The sequence below is a fragment of the Sebastes umbrosus genome, chromosome 7 (genome assembly GCF_015220745.1).
Source record: "Sebastes umbrosus isolate fSebUmb1 chromosome 7, fSebUmb1.pri, whole genome shotgun sequence".
Taxonomy (NCBI): Eukaryota; Metazoa; Chordata; class Actinopteri; order Perciformes; family Sebastidae; genus Sebastes; species Sebastes umbrosus.
Genome location: NC_051275.1, coordinates 4,580,408 through 4,601,876, shown reverse-complemented (window position 1 = coordinate 4,601,876; position 21,469 = coordinate 4,580,408). Strand labels below are relative to the sequence as shown.

The 21,469-nt window shown below is 41.6% G+C and overlaps 1 protein-coding gene across 1 annotated transcript in view; it reads left to right on the top strand.

Annotated features, from left to right (window-relative positions):
• gbe1b (glucan (1,4-alpha-), branching enzyme 1b) overlaps positions 1-21,469 on the top strand; it is a 99,888-nt gene that overhangs the window by 48,618 nt on the left and 29,801 nt on the right. The window contains exons 11-12 of the mRNA XM_037774866.1: positions 5,302-5,412; positions 5,505-5,676. Coding sequence (XP_037630794.1) covers positions 5,302-5,412; positions 5,505-5,676 — 283 coding nt within the window. The remainder of the gene's footprint in view (positions 1-5,301; positions 5,413-5,504; positions 5,677-21,469) is intronic.

Here is a 21,469-nt window from a genome sequence, read left to right as displayed (position 1 = left end):
TTTGGTGTGTTTGCGTGTGTGCCCGGAGCAACTAGAGGACTTTTCTTGTTTGATATTTGAGGGAAAACGCTGTTTGTGGAATGCCTTAAGAGGTTATCTTTTGTAAGATTCATGTAAAGCTGCGCCTTTTTATCCACTAGCCCACACTGAAAGTTATATTTACTCATATTTTGGTGATAAAGCGAAGCAGAGTGTGTGACCTCGGCGCCGCATGCATCCTCTCGCACTACAGTTTCTTGTGTTTCTCGATGGGGGAAGTCTATGCATCGTTAATCAAGTCTGTCTCTCACAGCGGTGGGTTTTACTCAGTGGCGAGGACGGAGGGAGGGTGGGGGAGAGAGAGAGAGATAGTCCCAGACTTGACCTTCCTCAGTGAGGCTTGCAATAGCTGTGCAGCAGTCAGCGCTGAAACGCAGCCTCCCCCCCGGTAAGCAAAGGTTTTACCGGATTATCCTCAGGACGCCTCTGGAGTGGTTTGTTGCTGCTTTTACTTTTCAAACAATATTGCTTGCAACGCAATATTCGTTTAGATACTTCTTCTGGTCGCATTTTTTTCAATTACATTTGTTGCCTCCCCTGAGGAGACTTGACATCACATGAATCGCAAAGCTGGAGGAGAGCAAGCGAGCAGCGAAATTCATGTATTTCTGTGCAGGGAAGCATTCATATGAACATGCCTTGGTATAGTCAGTGAAGTGCACTCAGGGCTAGCCTTGCCTCTTCTCACAGAGTGTCAATTAGGGAGGGATTTGAATGGACTGAAGTGGAGCCTCCAGCGAGGGGTGTGTTGCAGAGAAGGAGACAGACAGACAGACAGACAGACAGACAGAGGGAGAAACAGAAGGAAAGAGAGACAAAGAGAGCAACATGGCTGTGAGCTTATTTATAGATTCACATGTGTGCACCAATGAATCCCGGTTCCTGGAGCGGGGCCTCACGCTGTGTTTCGTCCTCAGCATGACTGATTGATACGACTCATTTACTGGCTGCAGACGGCTGTTATAGGACCAACAGGCTGTGAAAAATTAAGATATCCTAATGAGGACCAGATAAGGCGCGCAGCACAAGTTTTGGATGATTCGATCTGATTATGACCATAAAATGCTGTCACTCCTAATGGATAATGTTACAAAAGCCCTCTAATTTAACAAGCACCCTTCCCTCCGGCTCCAATAGATTGAGATGTAATTGAAACAATTAGAGGCGGAGGAGGTAGAGGGCTCGCCGGTCGCGCCTAGGAAAAGAGAAGGCGATGCGGAGAATTCTCCGGCATCCCTCTGCTTCTCTCAGCTCCTCAACTTGAATGACCTCCGAGTCAATTGTCCCCGATTCTGTTTCTGTTCCTCCATTTATTTTAATTGAATGAAAATATCAGTCTGCACAGCTCTCTCCTTATTAGTTCAGGGGGAAAAATCCATTTCTGGTCCACATACTTTGCTCTGTCCATCATACTGGAAACACTTTTAATTAACGTGACTTAATAAAATTCAGGCTGCCAGGCAGCAATGATGGACTCCAGCTTGTTTGTGTAAACATGTCAGCCTTAAAGGGAGCGCCCACTCCGTTCGACCGACCGACCCCTCTCGGCCCGGCATCGCCCTCCTCTCGCCCCCTTTAACGGCGGCATTTCAGCTTTGTCCTGCTTTATTTTATTAGCTAATTGCACTCTGAGGCCTCCCTTGTATGGAGTTAACTGGCGGCGCATTCTTCAGCACGCTGTGAGGTGAGCCAAGGAGTGCCTTTCAGCTGAGTCAATTCTCCGGCGGAGACATTTGCGTGGGCGGAATGTTCATTAATTTCCCCCCAAAAACTGTGAAAATATAAAGATAGGGAGGCATTATCTTGATCCATGGGATTGAGTGTTGCACACCTTCGTTCCCCGCTCGTCTCTGGGGGCGGCGCTGTATGTGTGAAGAGAGGATGTCCCCATAGCAACACAGTACCAGTAGTTGTGTTCGCAAAGACAGGAGAGGCAGGATGCTCGGGCCAGACACCAAATGTAAAACAAGAGCTTTACGCTAAAACACATCTCTGCCTCCGAGTCCTCCCCGGCACCATGTGATGGTAGCAGAGAGGCTCTTGACTCAGTCACAGCGTGTCAGTGGCAGTGAGATGACCTCATCCTGCACCGCTAGATATTTTTTTTTCTTATTTTATTTCTGGCTCTGCCTAATTAATCTGGGCACTCTGGTTGGCTCCTGACAGCAGGCTTGTAAAGTAAGATTTGTGCACTGCTCATTATCATTGATGAAGTGGAGTGTCAGCGGTGCCAGGGAGCTCGGCTGGCCGGGGCTGATGTGGGTGAGCTGGTGGTAGGGAAGTCGTCAACCCAGTCACTCTCGTCTCCGCTCCGACAGTCCCACTCCCGGATTAATTGCTCCCAGACCACTTTTGCGGTTGAATTGAATTGTAATGATTCATAAGGAAGTGTAAAGTGTCTGATTGTACGTGGATGTGGAGGCGGCCGGGATGATCTCCGGGGTATATCCTGCAGATTCACTTGTTTAGCTTTTATATTGGAGCTGGTGGAAATAAAGAAGGCAGCATTTAGAGGATTTATTTATTTCCAGCTGGTGGTGCATTCTTATTTTAGCTGCAGGAGTGGAATTTATTTTCAAACTTCCTATTCCTATTCAATTTACCCATATATTAACTATTGTATTGTAATACTGTCCACGATGCTGCTAACCCATTCTACCTTAACAAGACACTTTTCATTTAGAAGTGTCTTGAGAATATAAACCTGATAACTACGACCCATCTGCCTTGATTAGTAGGAAATGTAATTTATGAATTATTCATAGTGTCAATATTTTATGTGAATGTTTCAGTATGTACCTGATAACATCTCTGATGTTTTCTGTTTTTGTTTTTTCAAGCAATTTTCCAACCTTCTCTCATATTCCACTATATGCCTAGACTTTCATTGACCCTTCTATCATATTGCTCATTACCAGTAGACAGTACCACTGAATATAGAGCTTGATCTGTAAGAGTATCTGTTTTGATCCACGTCTTCAAGATTAATTAAAAAAAAAAAGACACCTCCAGTCTTTGATTGTATGTACATATTTAATTTTAAGACTTTGTATAAGCCCCCTTTGCTCCTGTCATTCCATATCCATTTAGTGTATTGATGTCTTTTAGCAAAATATGATGTACCATTTCTCTGTAACATTAAATGTTCATGAGTAAATAGAGTAAGACAAGTCAAAGTCAATAAAAAAGAGTTAAACACCGAAAAACACAAGCAAATAAACTAGGGCTGTCAAAGATAATAACGCGTTAACGCAAATTTGTTTTAACGCCACTGATTTTTTAAACGCATTATTGCAAATTGTGATTTATAGGTTTGTAGCGGGCTCAATTTTAAAGCTAGAGTGAAGATACTGGTATCATATGAAAACCTAAGGAATCCATTGGTACCAACCATGTAACACTAGCTTGTTGTGAAGGAGCCTAAATAACGCTCCAAACTTTTGCTAAATTTTGGCGAGGAAAACCTGGCATGGCCATTTTCAAAGGGGTCTCTTGACCTCTGACCTCCAGATATGTGAATGTAAATGGATTCTATGGGTACCCACGAGTCTCCCCTTTACAGACATGCCCACTTTATGATAATCACATGCAGTTTGGGGCAAGTCATAGTCAAGTCAGCACACTGACACACTGACAGCTGTTGTTGCCTGTTGGGCTGCAGTTTGCCATGATATGATTTAAATGCAGTACCTGTGAGGGTTTCTAGACAATATTTGTCATTGTTTTGTGTTGTGAATTGATTTTTAATAATAAATATATACATACATTTGCATAAAGCAGCATATTTGCCCACTCCCATGTTGATAAGAGTATTAAATACGTGACAAATCTCACTAAAAGAAATGTGTGATTAATTTGCGATTAATTGCGATTAATTATGGACAATCATGCGTTTAATCACGATTAAATATTTTAATCGATTGACAGACCTATAAATAAACTATCTTTTTTTCAAAGCAATGCTACATGGTGCAATCAAAATAATTTGAATACTATTAAATTCCAGCTCCATGGAACAAAATCAGGTGAACATTAGATTAAACCTGGCAGCTCAGATGGGTAGAAACTGATGTCAAAGCCTGACTGTTAACTTGTGATTCAAAATGTAATCGCAAGAAATGATATTGATGTTTGTTCCGAGGTATAAGGTCCTTGGCACCGGGGTCATCAGTTTTGATGTTGAGCTAAAACCAAAGAATAGCCAGCCCGGCTCGGCTCGGGGATCTGAGCTCAGAGGGAGTTGAAAGGTCTGAGAATTTGCAGCTCCATGTAGATGAGAAGAGCCTCAGCGAGGTTTTCTGGTGGCATTGGCAATGACTAATATGGCCACACAAGGCTAAGGTTAGGAAGAGTGAATGTGAACAGATGGTGATATATAGAGCGGGGAGAGCCTCCATTTAGGTGGACCAGCCAGTTCATCTCAGACATATTGATCGACACAATTACCTTCTTTACTCTGAGGATTATGGCTCTGTAGAGTAATATAAAGGTTTCCTGACATGTCAATCAGCTGTCACAGCAAATTCCACCGAGCAGACTTCAGCCTGTCACTGAGACGGGCTCTCCAACTCCCCCACCAATCACACAGGCTGCATGTATATCATCAAGGGTTCTCGGAGGGCATAAACTCTCTCTTTTTTTTTCCCATTCCGGAGTGATATTGATACTGTGACTTTCTAACATCTCTCCTGGTTATTAAATCATCTCTGTGCCCACTATGTGATTATCTTTACTCTGCCCTGTGCTCTTGTTGGCTTGTGTAACTCTGAGTGATTAGGACGGTATAAAGCAGCACTGTGTGGGCACATGTGTGCATGTTTTGGTGGCCCCCCAATGCTTCCCTCTGACCTCCTGAAAATGACTCCTTTGGCAGGAAGTGTGCATGTAGGCAGGCCAGTGGCAGGGCATTGATTCCATGGTTGGATTTATTGTTGAGTCCCTCCGTTTGGATGAGAGGCTCTGACCTTGCCCATCTCAGGTGGGGAGAGCTGATGCCTTACTACCCATGGGCTGTAGTGAAGTTATTAAAAACTCCATTACCGCCATTCAAAGGTAGACATAACTCACAGTGCGGATATAGAGATGTCAAAGCAGAGATTGATCTGAGAGAGAAGAAGTGTAACCCAGAGAAAACTTCAGAAAGGTAGAAAGAGTGCCAGAACTGAAATACTGAGCTTTAGACATCAGTCAGAGCCTGAATGGATCTCTCAGCTACACATCTATCATGCCCTTTTTCAATAACCCCTCTCTGTCACTGTGTAGATCCTGAAGGAGTTAAAGGATGAGGACTGGGACATGGGCAATATCGTCCACACGCTGACCAACAGGCGCTATGGAGAGAAATGCATTGCCTATGCAGAAAGTCATGATCAGGTAGGCTATCTTCTACCAGATCCCACTTCGTAGGGTCAATAGAGTGTGGATTATCTCGCTGTGGGTCATAAAACATAAGCCACCCTTTCTAGGCTCTGGTTGGGGATAAGACTCTGGCCTTCTGGTTGATGGACAAGGAGATGTACACCAACATGAGCTCCATGACTCCCATGACACACGTCATCGACCGCGGCATGCAGCTGCATAAAATGATTCGCCTCCTCACTCACGGTCTGGGTGGAGAAGGCTACCTCAACTTCATAGGTGAGTGATCACGGTAACACTCTGAGAAACCTAACCCTAGAGTTACAGAGAAATGATGCTGTATACTAGAATAAATATTATTTAGCAGAAATATTGTATTACCCTTGTTGTGTGCATGTCAAAAAGGATCCGTAGTTTTTTTGATGGCGTTCTGTGGAATATTTTAGTGTTGAAACAATTAATCCGTTGGCAGAAAATGAATCGACAATAATTCTGATATTCCATTTCTAATTCAAATCACCTGGCGAGCAGAAATGCCAAACAGTCCTTTGTTTCTCTCTAGTGTGAGGGTCCAGTCCAGTGTTGTCAAACACTGACAGTCTGTCCCTTCAGGCCTCCCTCCAAAGACACTCCCCCAAAATGATCATTAGGAACATAGACATATCATAATGAAAGTGAACAGTGAACATGGCTATTGTTAGTACTCACAGCTGTCAATCTAGCAGCTTGTGGAAGATGCCCAATGAGGCTACATCCACACTAATACGTTTTTGTTTTAAAACACATAACTTTTGCTGAGTTTATGCCTAGCGTCCACACTACTTCGGCGTTTTTACACCGGCATGCACATGCCCAGTGTACATGAATGGTCATGTGATATGCGTTTCCAGACGGACGGACTGACGGAGATTAATTCTGAAACGGCCTTAAAATGCTCGTCTGTAAGGAGATATTACGAGTATTAGTGTGGATGTAGCCTGAGTGCACAGGCAGAGTACGTGCAGGTAGACAGGCGGGTAGGTAGACATTCTGGTTGGGCTTATTATAGTATATAGTCCTGCATTTTTTTCTTCTTCTTTTTTGTCAGAGGATTTAATTTATTGATTGCTGTTGGGATGTAATGAGAATTTCAACAAATATAAAACTTTTTTTTTTTTTCGAAGAACATTACCAACCCTAGCTTTAATTGAAAAGAATAATTGACAGAATAATCTGCAATAAAAATAATTGTATGTTACAGCCCTAACATAATGTATTTATATTGCTGCGTAGATGAAATTCATTTACACACATTCCAATTCAAAATTTAGGCTTAAAATAAAACAAATTTGCTCACAATGTACGTACTGTGTAATCATGTGGATTCATGTATCATATCACATATGACAACAACATCCAATTGCATGTCATATAATCATACCATATATAATGAAATCATGAATACATCAGCGTACATGGCATTGAACAATCAAGAGGCAGTCAAGATGGTGATTGCGAGGCATCGTCCTTCTGTTTTTTGTGAAAAGAGTTCATTTCAGATCCCTGTCATGTAGCATATTCTTCCTGTATTTGAGCCTCTCCCCTCAGGCAGACACAACAATCCCTAAGTGTTCACCCAACAGATAGAAATGCACATTTATTTTCCTGTCCATCCAAGTCCACCACAGACATTAAGGCAGAAACAGGCTTCCGCTATACATTTTTTAATTGATGAGCTACCGTGTTCGTACTGTTCCGAATGTTATCTTTTGAGATATAGCGTCACTTATTTTTTGTACAAATCATGATGTCATGTTTAGCTTAAGACTCACAAACAGATTTTACCTCTGCAATAATAAAGCCAGCCTAATTCATAAAGGCTTGAATAGCTTGAAGTAGCCCTTGTCACTTCTTTTCCATTGGGGGTAAAGTGCTCAGTTATTAGATTTGTTATATTTCTTTCATGGATATATCTCTGGAGTAGCTCACTACCAATGAGTCAAGGCTGATGATAAGCATCAAAGGAACCTTTTGAAGTGGGGTTGACATTAATACTCACTTTTCCAGAGCTGATGTTGAAATACAGGACAAAAGCTGTCTAAGATCAGATAGGTTCCCTTTTTTTTCACATTGATTCCAATTCTCAGTCGCTGTTGAGATGCTTCTCACATCATTTGAGCTGCGGTATGCTTTATCGAGGGGCCTGCTGCTAAAGATAATAAAGTGATAATTAATGATGTTAGAAGCTGACCTTGGTTGAGGGGAATGTATTTCCTGGGATGAGCCGCTCTCTGGCTTAATGTAAATACAGCTTGTGATCCACAGCATTTTAGCTCCACCTGGTGACCAGGTGATCCGGTCAAGCTCCAAAAACAGTCAAAGTATTTCTGTGCCGCCTCTTTGGATTCATCATCACTCAGTATTCACTACGATGTCCGCTCTTACTCGATGAAAAAAGAGTGAAACACACTCAGTGGACTGATGTGAGGGGGGAAAAGAAGAAGCACAATCAAAGCAGCTGTTCTCGATGGACAGTCATAACAGGGCAGCTCATAATGAACAGGATGTCAGAGAACAGACCCCATGTGGGCAGTTGAAGGACAGTTGATAGTAATTATATCTGATTCTCTGGCTAAAGTAGAGCTAAAAGGGGCACTCTGCTGTACTCTCGGTGCTTTGTCTCTCATGTACTGTTGGCGCCACATTTACTCTCAATCATTGCAGCATCACAATCATCAAGAGGTGATCTAATGAGTGAAAAAACAATACTTGAAATGCCAATTTGACAATTATTTCATTAAGTCACTCTAATCACTTATCTTTTGCAAGAAGGACTAAAGTTGCTCTCTCGCCATCCTAGCCTTAACCCATACATCTTTTTTAGGGCTCTCAATTGATGAAAACTTTTAATTGCAATTAATCGCATACTAATCACTTTTTTTTTTAATCTGCTCAAAATCTACCTTAAAGGGAGATTTGTCAAGTATTTAATACTCTTATCAACATGGGAGTGGACAAATATGCTGCTTTATGCAAATGTATGTATATATTTATTATTGGAAAACAATTATCAACACAAAACAATGACACATATTGTCCAGAAACCCTCACAGGTACTGCATTTAGCATAAGAACTATGCTCAAATCATAACATGGCAACTGCAGCCCAACAGGCAACAACAGCTGTCAGTGTGTCGTGGGTACCCATAGAACCCATTTTCATTCACATATCTTGAGGTCAGAGGTCAAGGGACCCCTTTGAAAATGGCCATGCCAGTTTTTTCCTCGCCAAAGTTTTGCGCAAGTTTGGAGCGTTATTTAGCCTCCTTCGCAACACGCTAGTGTGACATGGTTGATATCAATGGATTCCTGAGGTTTTCTATACGCTGCCAATTTCTTCACCCTAGCTTTAAAACTGAGCCTGCTACAAACTAAAAATCATAAGTTGTGTTAAAGAAATTAGTGGTGTTTAAACAAATTTAGGTTGGCGCATTATCATCATTTGACAGCCCTAATTCTTTTGCATCTTTTGATCTCATATAATGTAATATTACATAGTCCATAAGCATATACAGTCATAGCAAAAGGGACAATCCTGTATGAGTCACCTGTTTCAGTTGTTGACTGATTTAGGCAGCAGCTCATTAAAAGGGACCTGAACTAGTCGATGCATCGCAGATCAGAATGCTTCAATCTGGCTAAATAAAAGAGCATGAAAAGGGCATGCAACTCATTACAAGAACTCACTGCATTCATTAAGCCTAGCCCTGTTCAGTCACTTTATGTGGAGTAGTAGCATTTCTCTTCCAAAGCTAGAACACAATCAGAACCAGAAGGTTAGTATTCTTTACAGTTTCCATTGGTCATATGTACACAATAGGGCTGGACGATATGGTCAAAATCTTCTATCACGATATTGGTCATTTCATATCTTGATATATTACGATATACATATCATGATATAGCATGTTTTCTGGTTATCCAATAAATAAATTATCTATATGAAATAACCACATGGTAAAACCTATTTCTGTATACTCCTGTGTGAATTAAATACTTGACGAATGAAAAGTATTTTCTCATTTTAAGAACTTGAGTGCAAAACTAACATAAAAGTTGAAATTATAGGGAAAAAACAAATAGATATAGGCCTAGCCTATATCGTGACAGAACCGATATAGTAAAATATATACAATAGATATTTTCATATCCTTTTCACGATATATTTATCATCATATTGCCCAGTCCTAGTACAAAATGTACGATATGTACATGTGCTCATGCTTCTCACTGGCCTCCACCTTGTAAATCCTTGTGTTCTTCTGTATCAGTCTTTTCTGTGTTTTATAGAGTATATTTAAATTAGAGTTAAAATGATAGACACTGAGATTTGGGTGTCAATAATAAATACCGGTTGTCTGCATTTATATTCACTTTAAATTGAAACTAGAGAATGTGTCTCCATCCACACATGCGACTGTCCTCCACTCCCGCAGTTTTTCTAATTTATTCAAAGAGGTTATGTGAACAGTTATGTAATTCAATCATGCTCCTTATTCAAACAGACAGTTATGACATTTCCATTTTTACTTTTGTATAAAGCTTTCATGCATCAGTTATTCTGTCAGTTTTTGTTTTAGGTGTTGTATCATAGAAGGACAAACTCTTCCGTCGTATTAACAGAGCTGTTCTAGAGAACATGAAAACTACCCAAATAAAGTCAAATTAAATCCTCCTTTTCAAAATGATTACTTAACAATTACGCCTAATTGTGCTCCATTCCCTTAAATCAGAGTTGGCAGAATGACTCAGACAAATAAGGCAAACTCGCAATTCAAACTTTAATTTACCCCATTCTGTCAAGTAATGTTCAGCGGTTTGAAGTAGAGTTATGTTAAAGAGAGCGGCATTAAGGAGGCAGAAAAAATTAATACTCTCTTTTGAGGACTGCAGTTTGGCTGAGTAAAAGAATGGTGCTATCATCTTCTGATAACAGTAATAATGGATGAAAGCTACAATTTTTTTTTTCTGAAGAACACAAAATCAGAAAGTTTTAAAAATCTACAAAGACACACCGCTCTGAACTTTCCAAAGTTCAGGCCATGGGGGCGAGCATTGGGGGAAAAAGCAAATCAAGTAGATCCGAGATGACATGCCGTGTCAGTTGATCAATGACGACAGAGTCATTTAGTCAGTACTGAGCAAGAGCAAATTGTTTGACCAAGCAAATCAATTTGAAGTGTCTAGCCTAGAAAAACCCATTTATTTACTCGTGACCAATAGCAAACACCACACAGCAAGAGGACAGAGGGGAGCGTCCGTATTTGAGATGCTGAGAGGTGGATACTGTAAAGGATGTCGGAGTGTCAATGACATTAAAGCGCCAAGTGGCGTGGCAGTAATGAAACGCTTCAGTGGTTTTATCATTACATCAGCAGGGACAGAATGGAAGCGCTCGCACTTCCCGACTTTCAGCACTCACAGAGACTTAAGATAACCTTGCGGATTTACAGTCTAAATTATTGAGCTAAAAACTTCTCCCGGCACTCCGTATTCATGGATCGCCACAATGCAACAGGCAACCATTATACTGCAGCCTTGGACGGTGAATTGAAAACCAGCGCTTCCTCCTCCTCATACATTTCAAACAGATAATCTCACTGAGAGCTAACTGCTGCTTTCTACATGAACAACACAGCATTCCCACCACTGCTGCTGGAACCAGTAATGCTTATTTAATGTGCAAACTGGGAGCGGGAGTGTATGTTAACAGAGTAACAGGAAATCAATCTAGCAAGTGCAAATAATCATTGCATCATGTTTTCTTGCGCTGCATCTGAAACGTGTGACTCTCGCCTTCACATCCCCTCTGATTCCCTCATTGATCTTCCTTTGCCAGAATCCCTCCAATGGAAAACACATTGATCCTTGGCTCCTTCTTGTGCTGCTAATTACTGAGGGGACTGTGTCACTGTCAGGCCCTTATCTGATGCAGGGCTGTGTAGAGGAGTAATGGGATGTGCCAGCTGAAAAGCTGTCTGACATAACCTTGTGTAAACATGGTTGCCCCCCATTAATCATATCTTTATTGGAGCCACCATAAATTTAAGCATCAGCATTATCCAACAAACTTTTTATTTTTTGAGCGCAAAAGCTTAAAGTAATAACTTTGTTTTATTTTGGTGTTTTACCCATCATTTGTATTGGTTATGATAACATTTAATTCATCACCTTAATTGCTGACATTTTATAAAACCCTGAACTAAACCCTTTAAACCATAAGCTCTAACACTGGATACTTTTTTATGTTTTTATTTTAACTGTTTACAAATCCAAGAGTCGACAGCTGTGCTAGCTGCTCTGTGAGGCTGTATAGAGAGGCGAACTCCCGCCCCTTCCGGTGGACCCTATGGGACCTTATTTCTGAGAAAATTATTAACGGTAGTCAACGGCGAGAGACAAATATTTTTTGATCCCGTTTGAATTGTACCATGAATCACACACATGATGTTTGTCAATTTAAAAGATAATTTTGCGAGTCAAGAAAGTCTCAGTTTGTCGTGGGTTTGTCGTAGTATCATTTAGTTTTGTGTGAAACAGTGAACTACATCTCTCGTCTCGCATAATATACGTCACCAACACTAGCTAGCCAGCTAACTTAGCTATGTTCCACGCACTAATGAAATGTTATCTTACCTGATATGTTTTTATCCAGAAAGACCCGTTGCTCTTGTGAGTACATCCCAGTATGAAACACACAGGCATCGTAGCTTCAATGAGAGAAACGTCACTTACGCGACTTTTAGGTGTGTAGTCCCTCGACGTTGACTAATGTACATATTTTTTTCTGAAATCCAGAGGCTCACCAAAGTCATTCATCCTCTGGAGGCCATAGATGTCTGTACCAAATGTCATGGCAATCCAGCCAGTAGTTATTTAGATATTTCAGTCTGGAACAAAGTGGTGGATTGACCCACCAACACTGGCATCCCCAGAGCCATGCCGCTAGCATTCATTGTTTTCTTCCTCCTAAGGAACTGAGAACTGTGGTCTATTACAACTTGGGGCTTTACTTTTGTATTTTTGGCCATCGGTCCTATCAGTAATAATGACATTGCACTCACCAAGTTCATTTCAGAGATCACAGCACATACATCACCAAAAACTTCCATCCCAGTTTACGGACCGACTTCCTGGGTCAACTGTGACCTACAGTACCATACTGGCTGTGGTTGTGTGTGTGTGATTAGTTCGTCTGTGCAATTTACCTGCAAATAAAGTGGTTTAGATAATCTGTTAACAGTTGGGTTTGTTTACAACTTGATCTTCCTGACGGTGTTTCTCGACCCGTCTGCCTTCATCGTCGTCAGACATTGTAAAAAAAAAAAAAAAAAACCTGCAATTATCCTTTAATGATTGTTCCAAAATAAAACAATCCTATATATTATAGTTAAACTCCTCATGGTATTTTATCTAAAATAACAGTGCCCCAGATATATTATGAGACACAAATGATGATGATTTTATTCTTGTGTGTATTGTGTTGAGAATCCATCATATTTCATCCTCGTTACAGAGTGTGCTATCTGGTTTATTTCAGCTGTGAGGAGACAGAGGAAGGTTATTATCATGGTGATTAATGCAGGCGTATGGGAGGAACATCGGCGTGCTATCGTAGAGGAGAGGGAAATGATTACCTAATGGAGGTGTGTCCAATGTGTTTCTTTAAAGCTGAAATGAAAAGAAGAGTCAAAGGCTTCCACGGGGCACTGAATCAACCTGTACAGGAAATCAATCATCTCCACTAGACTTTATCAAATAATAACATTAGGAAAGTGAAAGTAAATACAGGCCAAAGAGGCTGGTGCACTTACACTGCTAATGAAGTGTAGCTCTATTGAGAGCTTTTATCAAAACTCCAGCCTGTATCTGGGTGCTCTGTCTTGCACAGATTAGGCAGATCACATTGTTTTTTTTTTTCTTCTAACCCCTGTATTTTAGTGTATGTGTGTGTATTTGTGTATGTTGGTGTGTGTACATGCCCTCCCTGCCCCCATTTGCCACACAAACTCTCACAGAGCACAGTGGATGATAAGGAATAGCTCATTAATGGAAAAGTCCACACTGTTAGCAACATACTTTGCATTTTGGGGTGCATTGTGTTGTGTGGTGGTGTTTCTTATTTGTGCAGGTCAAGTGAGGGTCAGTAGATGAAGTCACATCACGTTGAAATATGTTGAGTGCAGCGCGGAGTAACAGTTCCTTTATATGCTCGTTATTTTTTCTCCGACCGTGTTCACGCCTGTTGTTCACTTCCCTCAGTCCAAAGCAAGAAAAAGATGATCCATTGTTTCCTTTTGGTTCTAGTCCATTTAGGGTTCACACTGACTTATTACAAACAAACCAAGAGTGGTAAACATGTAGTCATGGACTGACAGGTGACTCATTCATTGGTCAGTTCCGGTGACCTATTCTGCATCATCAGCGCTACTGTACACGAGCCCGTGGGGGGGAAAAAATCAAAACAAAATTTATTTCAGTGACCGACAGCCAGTGACGCCGTGCTCACGGCGCTTGAAGTCTTTGCTTATTTTCCCCGGTGGTCACAAAACGCTCACACAAAGAGAAACAGATGGTCATGAGCAGCAGTTCAGACTGTAACGGAAGGGTGGAGACAGCAGACAGAAAATAAGCCATCTTGTACTGCAGTGTGATTGGATACAACTGTTGCCATAATCAGCAGACAAATTATGCAAAATTGTTTAGTTTTTTTTAATTCAGTATTCTTACCTTCCTAAATGAACAAGACCAAACAGGCAAACACATCAGAGTTTGTTTAAACCACAGCAAACAAGTTAACATCCTAAACAATCCCACATAGGGAAGTCTATTGTAGTGCAGGGATACCACTGTCTGACCTGCAGGGTCAGGGGTTAAAGTGGGATTTGGCAGGAGGGGGAGCCCTAAGATCTGGTGTAACAGTGTAGCTGGCAAGACAGATAGCCAAGTTGCACATAAAGGTGCTTGTGTGTTTGTTGAGCTCTGTTTGAAACGTTGCATTTGAAATTACCACTTCAGAAAAAAAGCTACTCTGTTTAAGCTCACTCCCCTTCTGTAGCTATTGCTGGATGCTGACGAATGATTAGCACTGCGACCGCAAGTTTATCGACCTCTGCGAGCATGAACCCACTGTGGGGAAGGAATGAGAACAGAAAAAAGGATGTGTGTTGAGTGTGGGGGCGGGGCCATGGGGGTGACATTAGGTTCTGATTTGTCGAATGAGTAAATCGATGGCATCAGTGGGAAGGATCGCCAGACTGCAGCACAAGAAAAATGTACATGCTTGACACTATTTTGTGAAACTGCCAATCAGATATATTTACTTATTTATCGAAGGTGCCGTAACACTGTTCTGGATTGTTCTAGATTGTTCTGGCCCACTTTAACCCCTGTGCAGGGGTATCATGGGAAAGTTAATTTTGGTCGCCTAGAAATGTCTTATTCGGTGTTCGGTTGTAGCTCCACCCTTTCGTGTCACTTCTGGTTGCAAAAAACAAAGATGGCGACGGCCAAAATGATGGCCAAAAAAATCGCCTGGTGCATACAGTACATTGGCTGGAAAAACTGAGCTCCCAGAAGCCAAAGTCAAATAACATACTAATTGCATACAGCATGCACTATATACACATCTTCATAGTATACAAATCAAAGTATTTTTCCGTTTTGTACTCGGAGGCGATACGGGACATGGGATGACAGATGTCAATCAAACTGCTGCTCATTAAACTTCAAGAGAAAGCAAACGGCTTTTCCAGTTTTTGGTTGGTTTGGTTTGTGAGGTTTTCGTCAAGCTTTTTTTTTTTTATCACCATCCAAAATTTGTTTAAACAATTTTGCAACTGTGAGTAATTCCACCATTTCCTTTGTGCATTGCATTTTGGGACTACAGAGCCCATGAACAGTATACTCACAAATCAAGCAGATTTAGTATTCTAATATCAATGCACTGCATCCTCAAAAATCTGCTTAAAATTAGTGTTGAATTGGGGCACAGCTCTGGGTAGACTCAGCCATCACACGTGACACACACGATGCTGAATACATGTGTAATGTGGCTTGCATCTTCATGGGTCTGTTGTCTGTACAGCACACCTCTTTGATGGCATTTTGCAGTCTGAACTGTGCATTACATCCATGTCTCACTTTTTCTTCACCATAAAATGTTTAATAGGACAGTGGTTGCCCTCACTCACACCGCCTACACATACTGTACGCAACACAGTGCATCACAGAGGGCATGTCGAAAGTCATTCTGGGAAATGAAGGAAGTCAAACATACCGTAGATGTTGTCGAGCCAGACTGAGGGCGGATTCACCAAAATAGTAAATTATGCATTGAACATCACATATTGATGCCTGACAGTGAAAGAGGATCTGAATGTGGGTTTTTTTCTTCTTGAGAATGAGTTCCCTGAGGTAATCATGGGGCTTATTCCTGAGGTGCTACTTAAAGGGAGGAGCCTCTAGCGCAGTGTTTGTGAGTATTCTTTTATGCCATTGCTCCCTCTTGACAGGTCTTGATATCGTGTGAATGCTACCTGAATCCAGAGAATGCGACGCTTACTGTGACTGCCTTTGTAAAATTCAAAAAGAAAGAAATCGTGTTTCTTTTCTTGAAGGAAGGTTGTCAGATTGTAGCATGTCCTTGACATCTTTCATTCAGCACAATCCTCTGTTTCATACTTGTCTTTTCAAGTGGGTTGAGAATGGAGACACTATCTAGTTTTCTGCTGTAATAGTAATCTAGTTCTAGGATTTCAAGTAGAGCAAACCAAGTTATATAGGCTTAGCCACATATTTCGCCCATTCTTTGTACTGTGTATATGTATGTGTTCGGCCAATCAGAACGAGCTTATTATTCAACCCTATGGGGATGCCCTTAAGCTAGAGACACACCAACCCGGCATCTAGCAGCGACGAAGGCCGACCGTTGAGTCGCCTCACTTCGCCAAAAAGTTGGACTCAAACACATCGCAAAAACTAGGCCGACAGACACTCACCGACAGCCCCAAACTGTCCGACGGCCGACCGTTGTCCTGGTGCATCAGGGTCTTTACGTAGTATAGGGTGGGATCGATCCAACTCCTCATCAAATACTGTACATGTTGATGGAGGGTATCTTGTTACCAAACTCTTTCTGTCATCTAACAACTCAGCCCGGTTGCACAAAAGGCGTATGAATGACACGATAATGCGCAAGGCTAAAGCGTGCAATAAGAACGCTGTGCTTGCTTTAGGCGTGTCATTTATACGTCATGTAGTCTGCACTGACACTGCAATGGAAATACATCTGAGTGAATATGCTATGCTTGTTTTTAGTGATGTTCGCCACGTGTTTTGTAGTGACGTTAGTGACGTGGTTCCCATACGTATTGTACTTAGTTTACGTACTATGGTTTTGTTTCCCCCTGTTGGTACTGCAACTTCATACACGCATGTAATATTCATGCCTTGGCGAGGCAGAACGTGACCCTGACACGCTATCCTCTGGTGAACAGGCGGGATACCGGGTTGAACAACTAGTTACAGCGTTCATATTCCCCCCAGGGCTTTGCCTTATAACTGTGCTCACCTCATAAGCCTGCAGAGACGGTCAACCACCAGCAATCTGCCACTCCACTCCTGTTTATGCAGTAAAACAGAGGAAAGGGGACAACCAGACCCACTGTGTGCATTGAATTCTGATTGACTGTAGGCTTTTACACAATATATCAGGCAGGAAGGGGTAAGTCTGCACCAGCCAAAATGTAGAGATCGTATAGAGCAAACAGTCTATCAGTACTGTAAAACTGTCACATGGTAAGTTTCCAAACTCCTGGTATCCAGTGCAAAGCACAGATGTTGCGAAAACCCCAATTGGCCTTCAGGTCAGTTAGAAAGGAGAAATACAGTTCTGTTAAATGTGTTTCTCTTAATCTCCAGTGAAGGAGACTGGATTTCTTAGTTTCAGAAGTCAGGTTTCTGCTTTAAATGGGGGACAGCATCTGCATCTTGCATGCTCAGTCTGCACAACAGCTGTTATCAGTTCTTTACACACCCGTTTGTCCCTGTCAGGATCCCGGCTGGCCCATTGGGCCTCTTGCACTACTGGCCTGCAACAATTTCCCCCAGTGCATGGAGTTGTCCATCACAGAGCTTCCACATAGACCGTTGTTCCAAAGGGTGGATTGTCCAGGGGCGGCTTAAATCTAATAGTACTCTGCGTTGCTCAATACAAGGCATTCAGGTCAATACATATTAGTAACCAAACAATTCAACATTTGTTTTGTTCAAAATGTGTTGAACTGTACAGTGGTGTCGTTGTTGAGCAAAGAGAGAAGGTGATTTGGACCGCTGAGGAAGGCTCTTGAGGACACCGGGGATATGGACCCTTTAGACAGTCCCTCTAGTGGTAGCAGAGCACTAACTCGTCTTTTTGCTCGAGGGGAGGCATGCCTGCCAGACGTATCAACTGCCGACTTGTCGCCAGGGCCGTGACACCGCCCCACAGCGGCTGTAACATCTACGGTGAAATCGCTCATTTGTGTTGCTAAGGCGGATACAAAAACAACTCAGTCAAAACTGGGAGCCTTGACCTTTAAGAGACTCCTGCCATGATGCCTTCACACAGTTTCTTTAGGCACTGGAGGTAATGAAAAATGTGCCCTCCAGGGCGACAATGGTGAAGCTTACTGCTGATGGTCTTCGACACAGACTTCACAACACTGGGAAAGTCTCACCAACATCCCAGAATGGGAAGGACAGTCCTGAAGCGTGGAGTAGTCTTCAGCTGTTAACACAGCAGCATGGATCTGGGAAGGGACAGAGTGGAGCCCTGCATGCACACCTCTCTGTGATTGCACTGGAGCTTCATCCATAGTGAATGTGGGAAGCAATTATAGCACCGCTGTCTTCTCGTCTGATGACGGAGCCATGTGGTCCATACATTCTGGCTGCTTGTTGATCCCAGTGGCAGGATGCTCGGCACCGAGGTGACACCGGTGAGCAGACCTGGACAGAAAAGTAGACGAGGAGCAGCATCCTTACACAAGCTCAATAGACTCGTTCTGATTGGCTGAGTACACGCAGTGCAGGCACATTTCAGTCTGTAAAAACACAGAGTGGCTATTTCTAGGAGTGGAGAATGTAACCCGTCTGAAACAGAGTTACAGCACATCAGCTGATCTTCTTATTCAACAAAGAATAACCAAGATGATCACACCAAATGGATCCAAAGCATCATTTATATACACAGTATACACTGTGCTGTATATTCACAAGACACACTAATGTGCTATTTCAATCAGGAAAGACTTCATTTGGAGTGAACACATAAATTAATTAATTAAATGGTGCCCAATAAAGTTAGATTTAGTTAGTCTGGCGATCAGACTCCATTGTGAGATATAGTCATATAAGGGAGTAGTGATGCCATGGTTAGCACAGGAATATTTCCCCGATGGAGTCTAGACTCCGCTGGTGGTGGTGAAGAGAGTTGGTTGAAGATCTGGATGATGGGGTGTGGAGCAGGACTTCTGATGAGCTCAGTGGAAGGATCCTTGGGCGCTGGATGTGATGAAGACTGGAGGTGACAGCCCAGAGGAGAGCAGTTTTTTTTTTTTTATTTAAAGTTTGACATCAACGGTATGATTGGCTCAGGGAGGTCGTGGCAAAGTCTGATCGGTTTAACTCAGAGTGCCCATAGTCAGCTGATGGAGTAGAAGCCACCAGAGAGCGAGAGACAGATTTGTAAACGAATGAGAGCATAAAAAGAGTCTTTCTGACTGAACCTATAAGCTTCATTTCTGCAATATAATACTCAAAGGACTTTTCTTATAGCCTCCATTCCTTGTTTGTGATTTGTGACCATCATATTTCAAACATTAACGGCCATATTGACGTAAAATTTAATGTGTGGATTCACACACTCCCACGTGAAAGAAAGCTAATGATTTTTTTGGTGATCTCTTGACCTTCTCTCTCTTGCGCTACAGTAGGGCCAAACTTTTAATGGTCAACATATCTCAGAAACAAATCAAATGTTACTTTTAGGAAGAATAGTATTTGTTTTGCTGACCTCATGGCCTTTACTGAAGCACCATCACGGCCTGTTACTAACAGCCACACCATTCGCTTTTCTTATTAATTCGCAATTCTCGGAATTTCAGACAGTCTAATTACCTATTTGCAACCTCATATCTCGGTAAACTTCGATATGATATTTTTGATGTGGGGCTGCTGTGATGATCATGAGCTCAGTGTGATGTCTGTCTCAGTCTGAGAGAAACAAACAAAAAAGAAATCAGAAATAAAAAATTTGTCATTTTGAATTTCAGTTGTTTATGGAGCAAATCATCTGCCAGAGATACACTGTTTGATTTGCTGTAATAATACTGTGTTATTGGCTATTTAAAAAGTAAAGATTTAAAAGAAAATTATATTTATTTTTATTGCAAAAAAATCACATGTACTATTTTAGAAAAATAATTGTGAATGAATGAGGAAAAACAGCAGTCATAGGCTAATTTCATATTTAAAAATATACAGCTTTAAAAGTCAATGTAATTTCTGGGTTTTTCCCCTCTGCAGAAGCACTTTGACATTTGACTAATTCACTTTTTCACAAGGAGTAATTAAAGCCATGCAACGTGCAAATCTGTAACTAAACACAGTATAGGTCCTGTGTTTGATGAGATTATTTGCATGTGAAATATCAATACAGGAATTTCAGATGCACAGTGAACGTGTATAGTGTACACATTCCTCTTGTTGGAGAGCGGGGAAGAAAAATCTGCCTTTGACTACCAGTGTTGCAAGTCTGAGGTGTAATTTTCTCCTTTACATTTCAAGTTCAGCTGTGTGGGAGGCTTGTTATTCATGCAGATGTCACAAGAAAAGGCTCTCTCTCTCTCTTTTCCTTCTCTCTCTCTCTCTCTGCTTGTCTTTGCTGCCCTAATTCCTCGGCAAGTGCTGCAGTGGGCTTGTTCTGTTGGCAGTCCATGCCTTATTGTTTGCTACTTCTTTAACACCTACATAATGTATTTCATTAGAATCTGCTGTCAGTCCCTGTCCGTTCCACTTCATCCCATCACTCTGATTTCATTATTTATTTATTTCTTAAAGGAGGTGGGGGCTCTTAGCACCAAATAAACAACTATAGCCTGCATTCTTCTCCTTCTCCTTCTTGTCATGCATCTTACTCTGTCTCTTGTCTGCGTGTTTCCTCCTCTGCCGGGAATTCAATTATCCTGGCTGTTGTTTTATGATGTTGTGGTGACATCCGATGACGGATTCATTATCTCATCTCCCGGCGTGACAGCATCGTAGCAACAGGACCGCTGTTTCCTACACTTGCATTCAGCTTTACATCACGACTGTGTGACTCTTTCTCCCATCGATGCTGTTTCCTTGCTGGTTTTCCCCTTCTCAATTAAAAGATGTTAAGGAAAATGAACAATCTTCCTGTGTAGATACATTAAAAGTAGAGTAGTTTTGGTGGTGGTGAGGTGGCACAATAAATCATAAATACTCTAATAAATGTGAATTAATCAACAGTGAGATTCTCCTGCAGAATGTTTGTGCTTATTTGTGTCAGACGTAACAGTCCTCTGCAGTTTCTCCTCGTTTCCAGCATTGACTTGAAGTTTTCTATGGAGAAATAATATATAAATATATCCTGGTGAATTATTTTTGCATATATTTGTAGAAAAAAGTGAGACTCAAATGAAAGCTATGGGATTTATTTGCAATGTTTTCACATTGTGTTGGTGTTTTTTTTTTTTTTTTTTAATTCATGAAAGGGCAGGGTCCTGGGTGACAGGAAGGTTGGCACACTGTAGTCGTGAGAACGTTGCAGAAGCATTGCGGCTGTATTTTAATATGGAAAGTACTAACCTCTGCTGGGGTTAGAAGAAGGTCGCAGACTGTCGCTGACTCTGTTCTCTTTGATCTGTCTTTTTTTTTTGTCTTGTTAAAAAATTGCACAAAACCTGAAAAAGAGCCTCATATAGCACGGCACGATAGAGTATATGCTAATTCACAGCGGCTGTGTGCC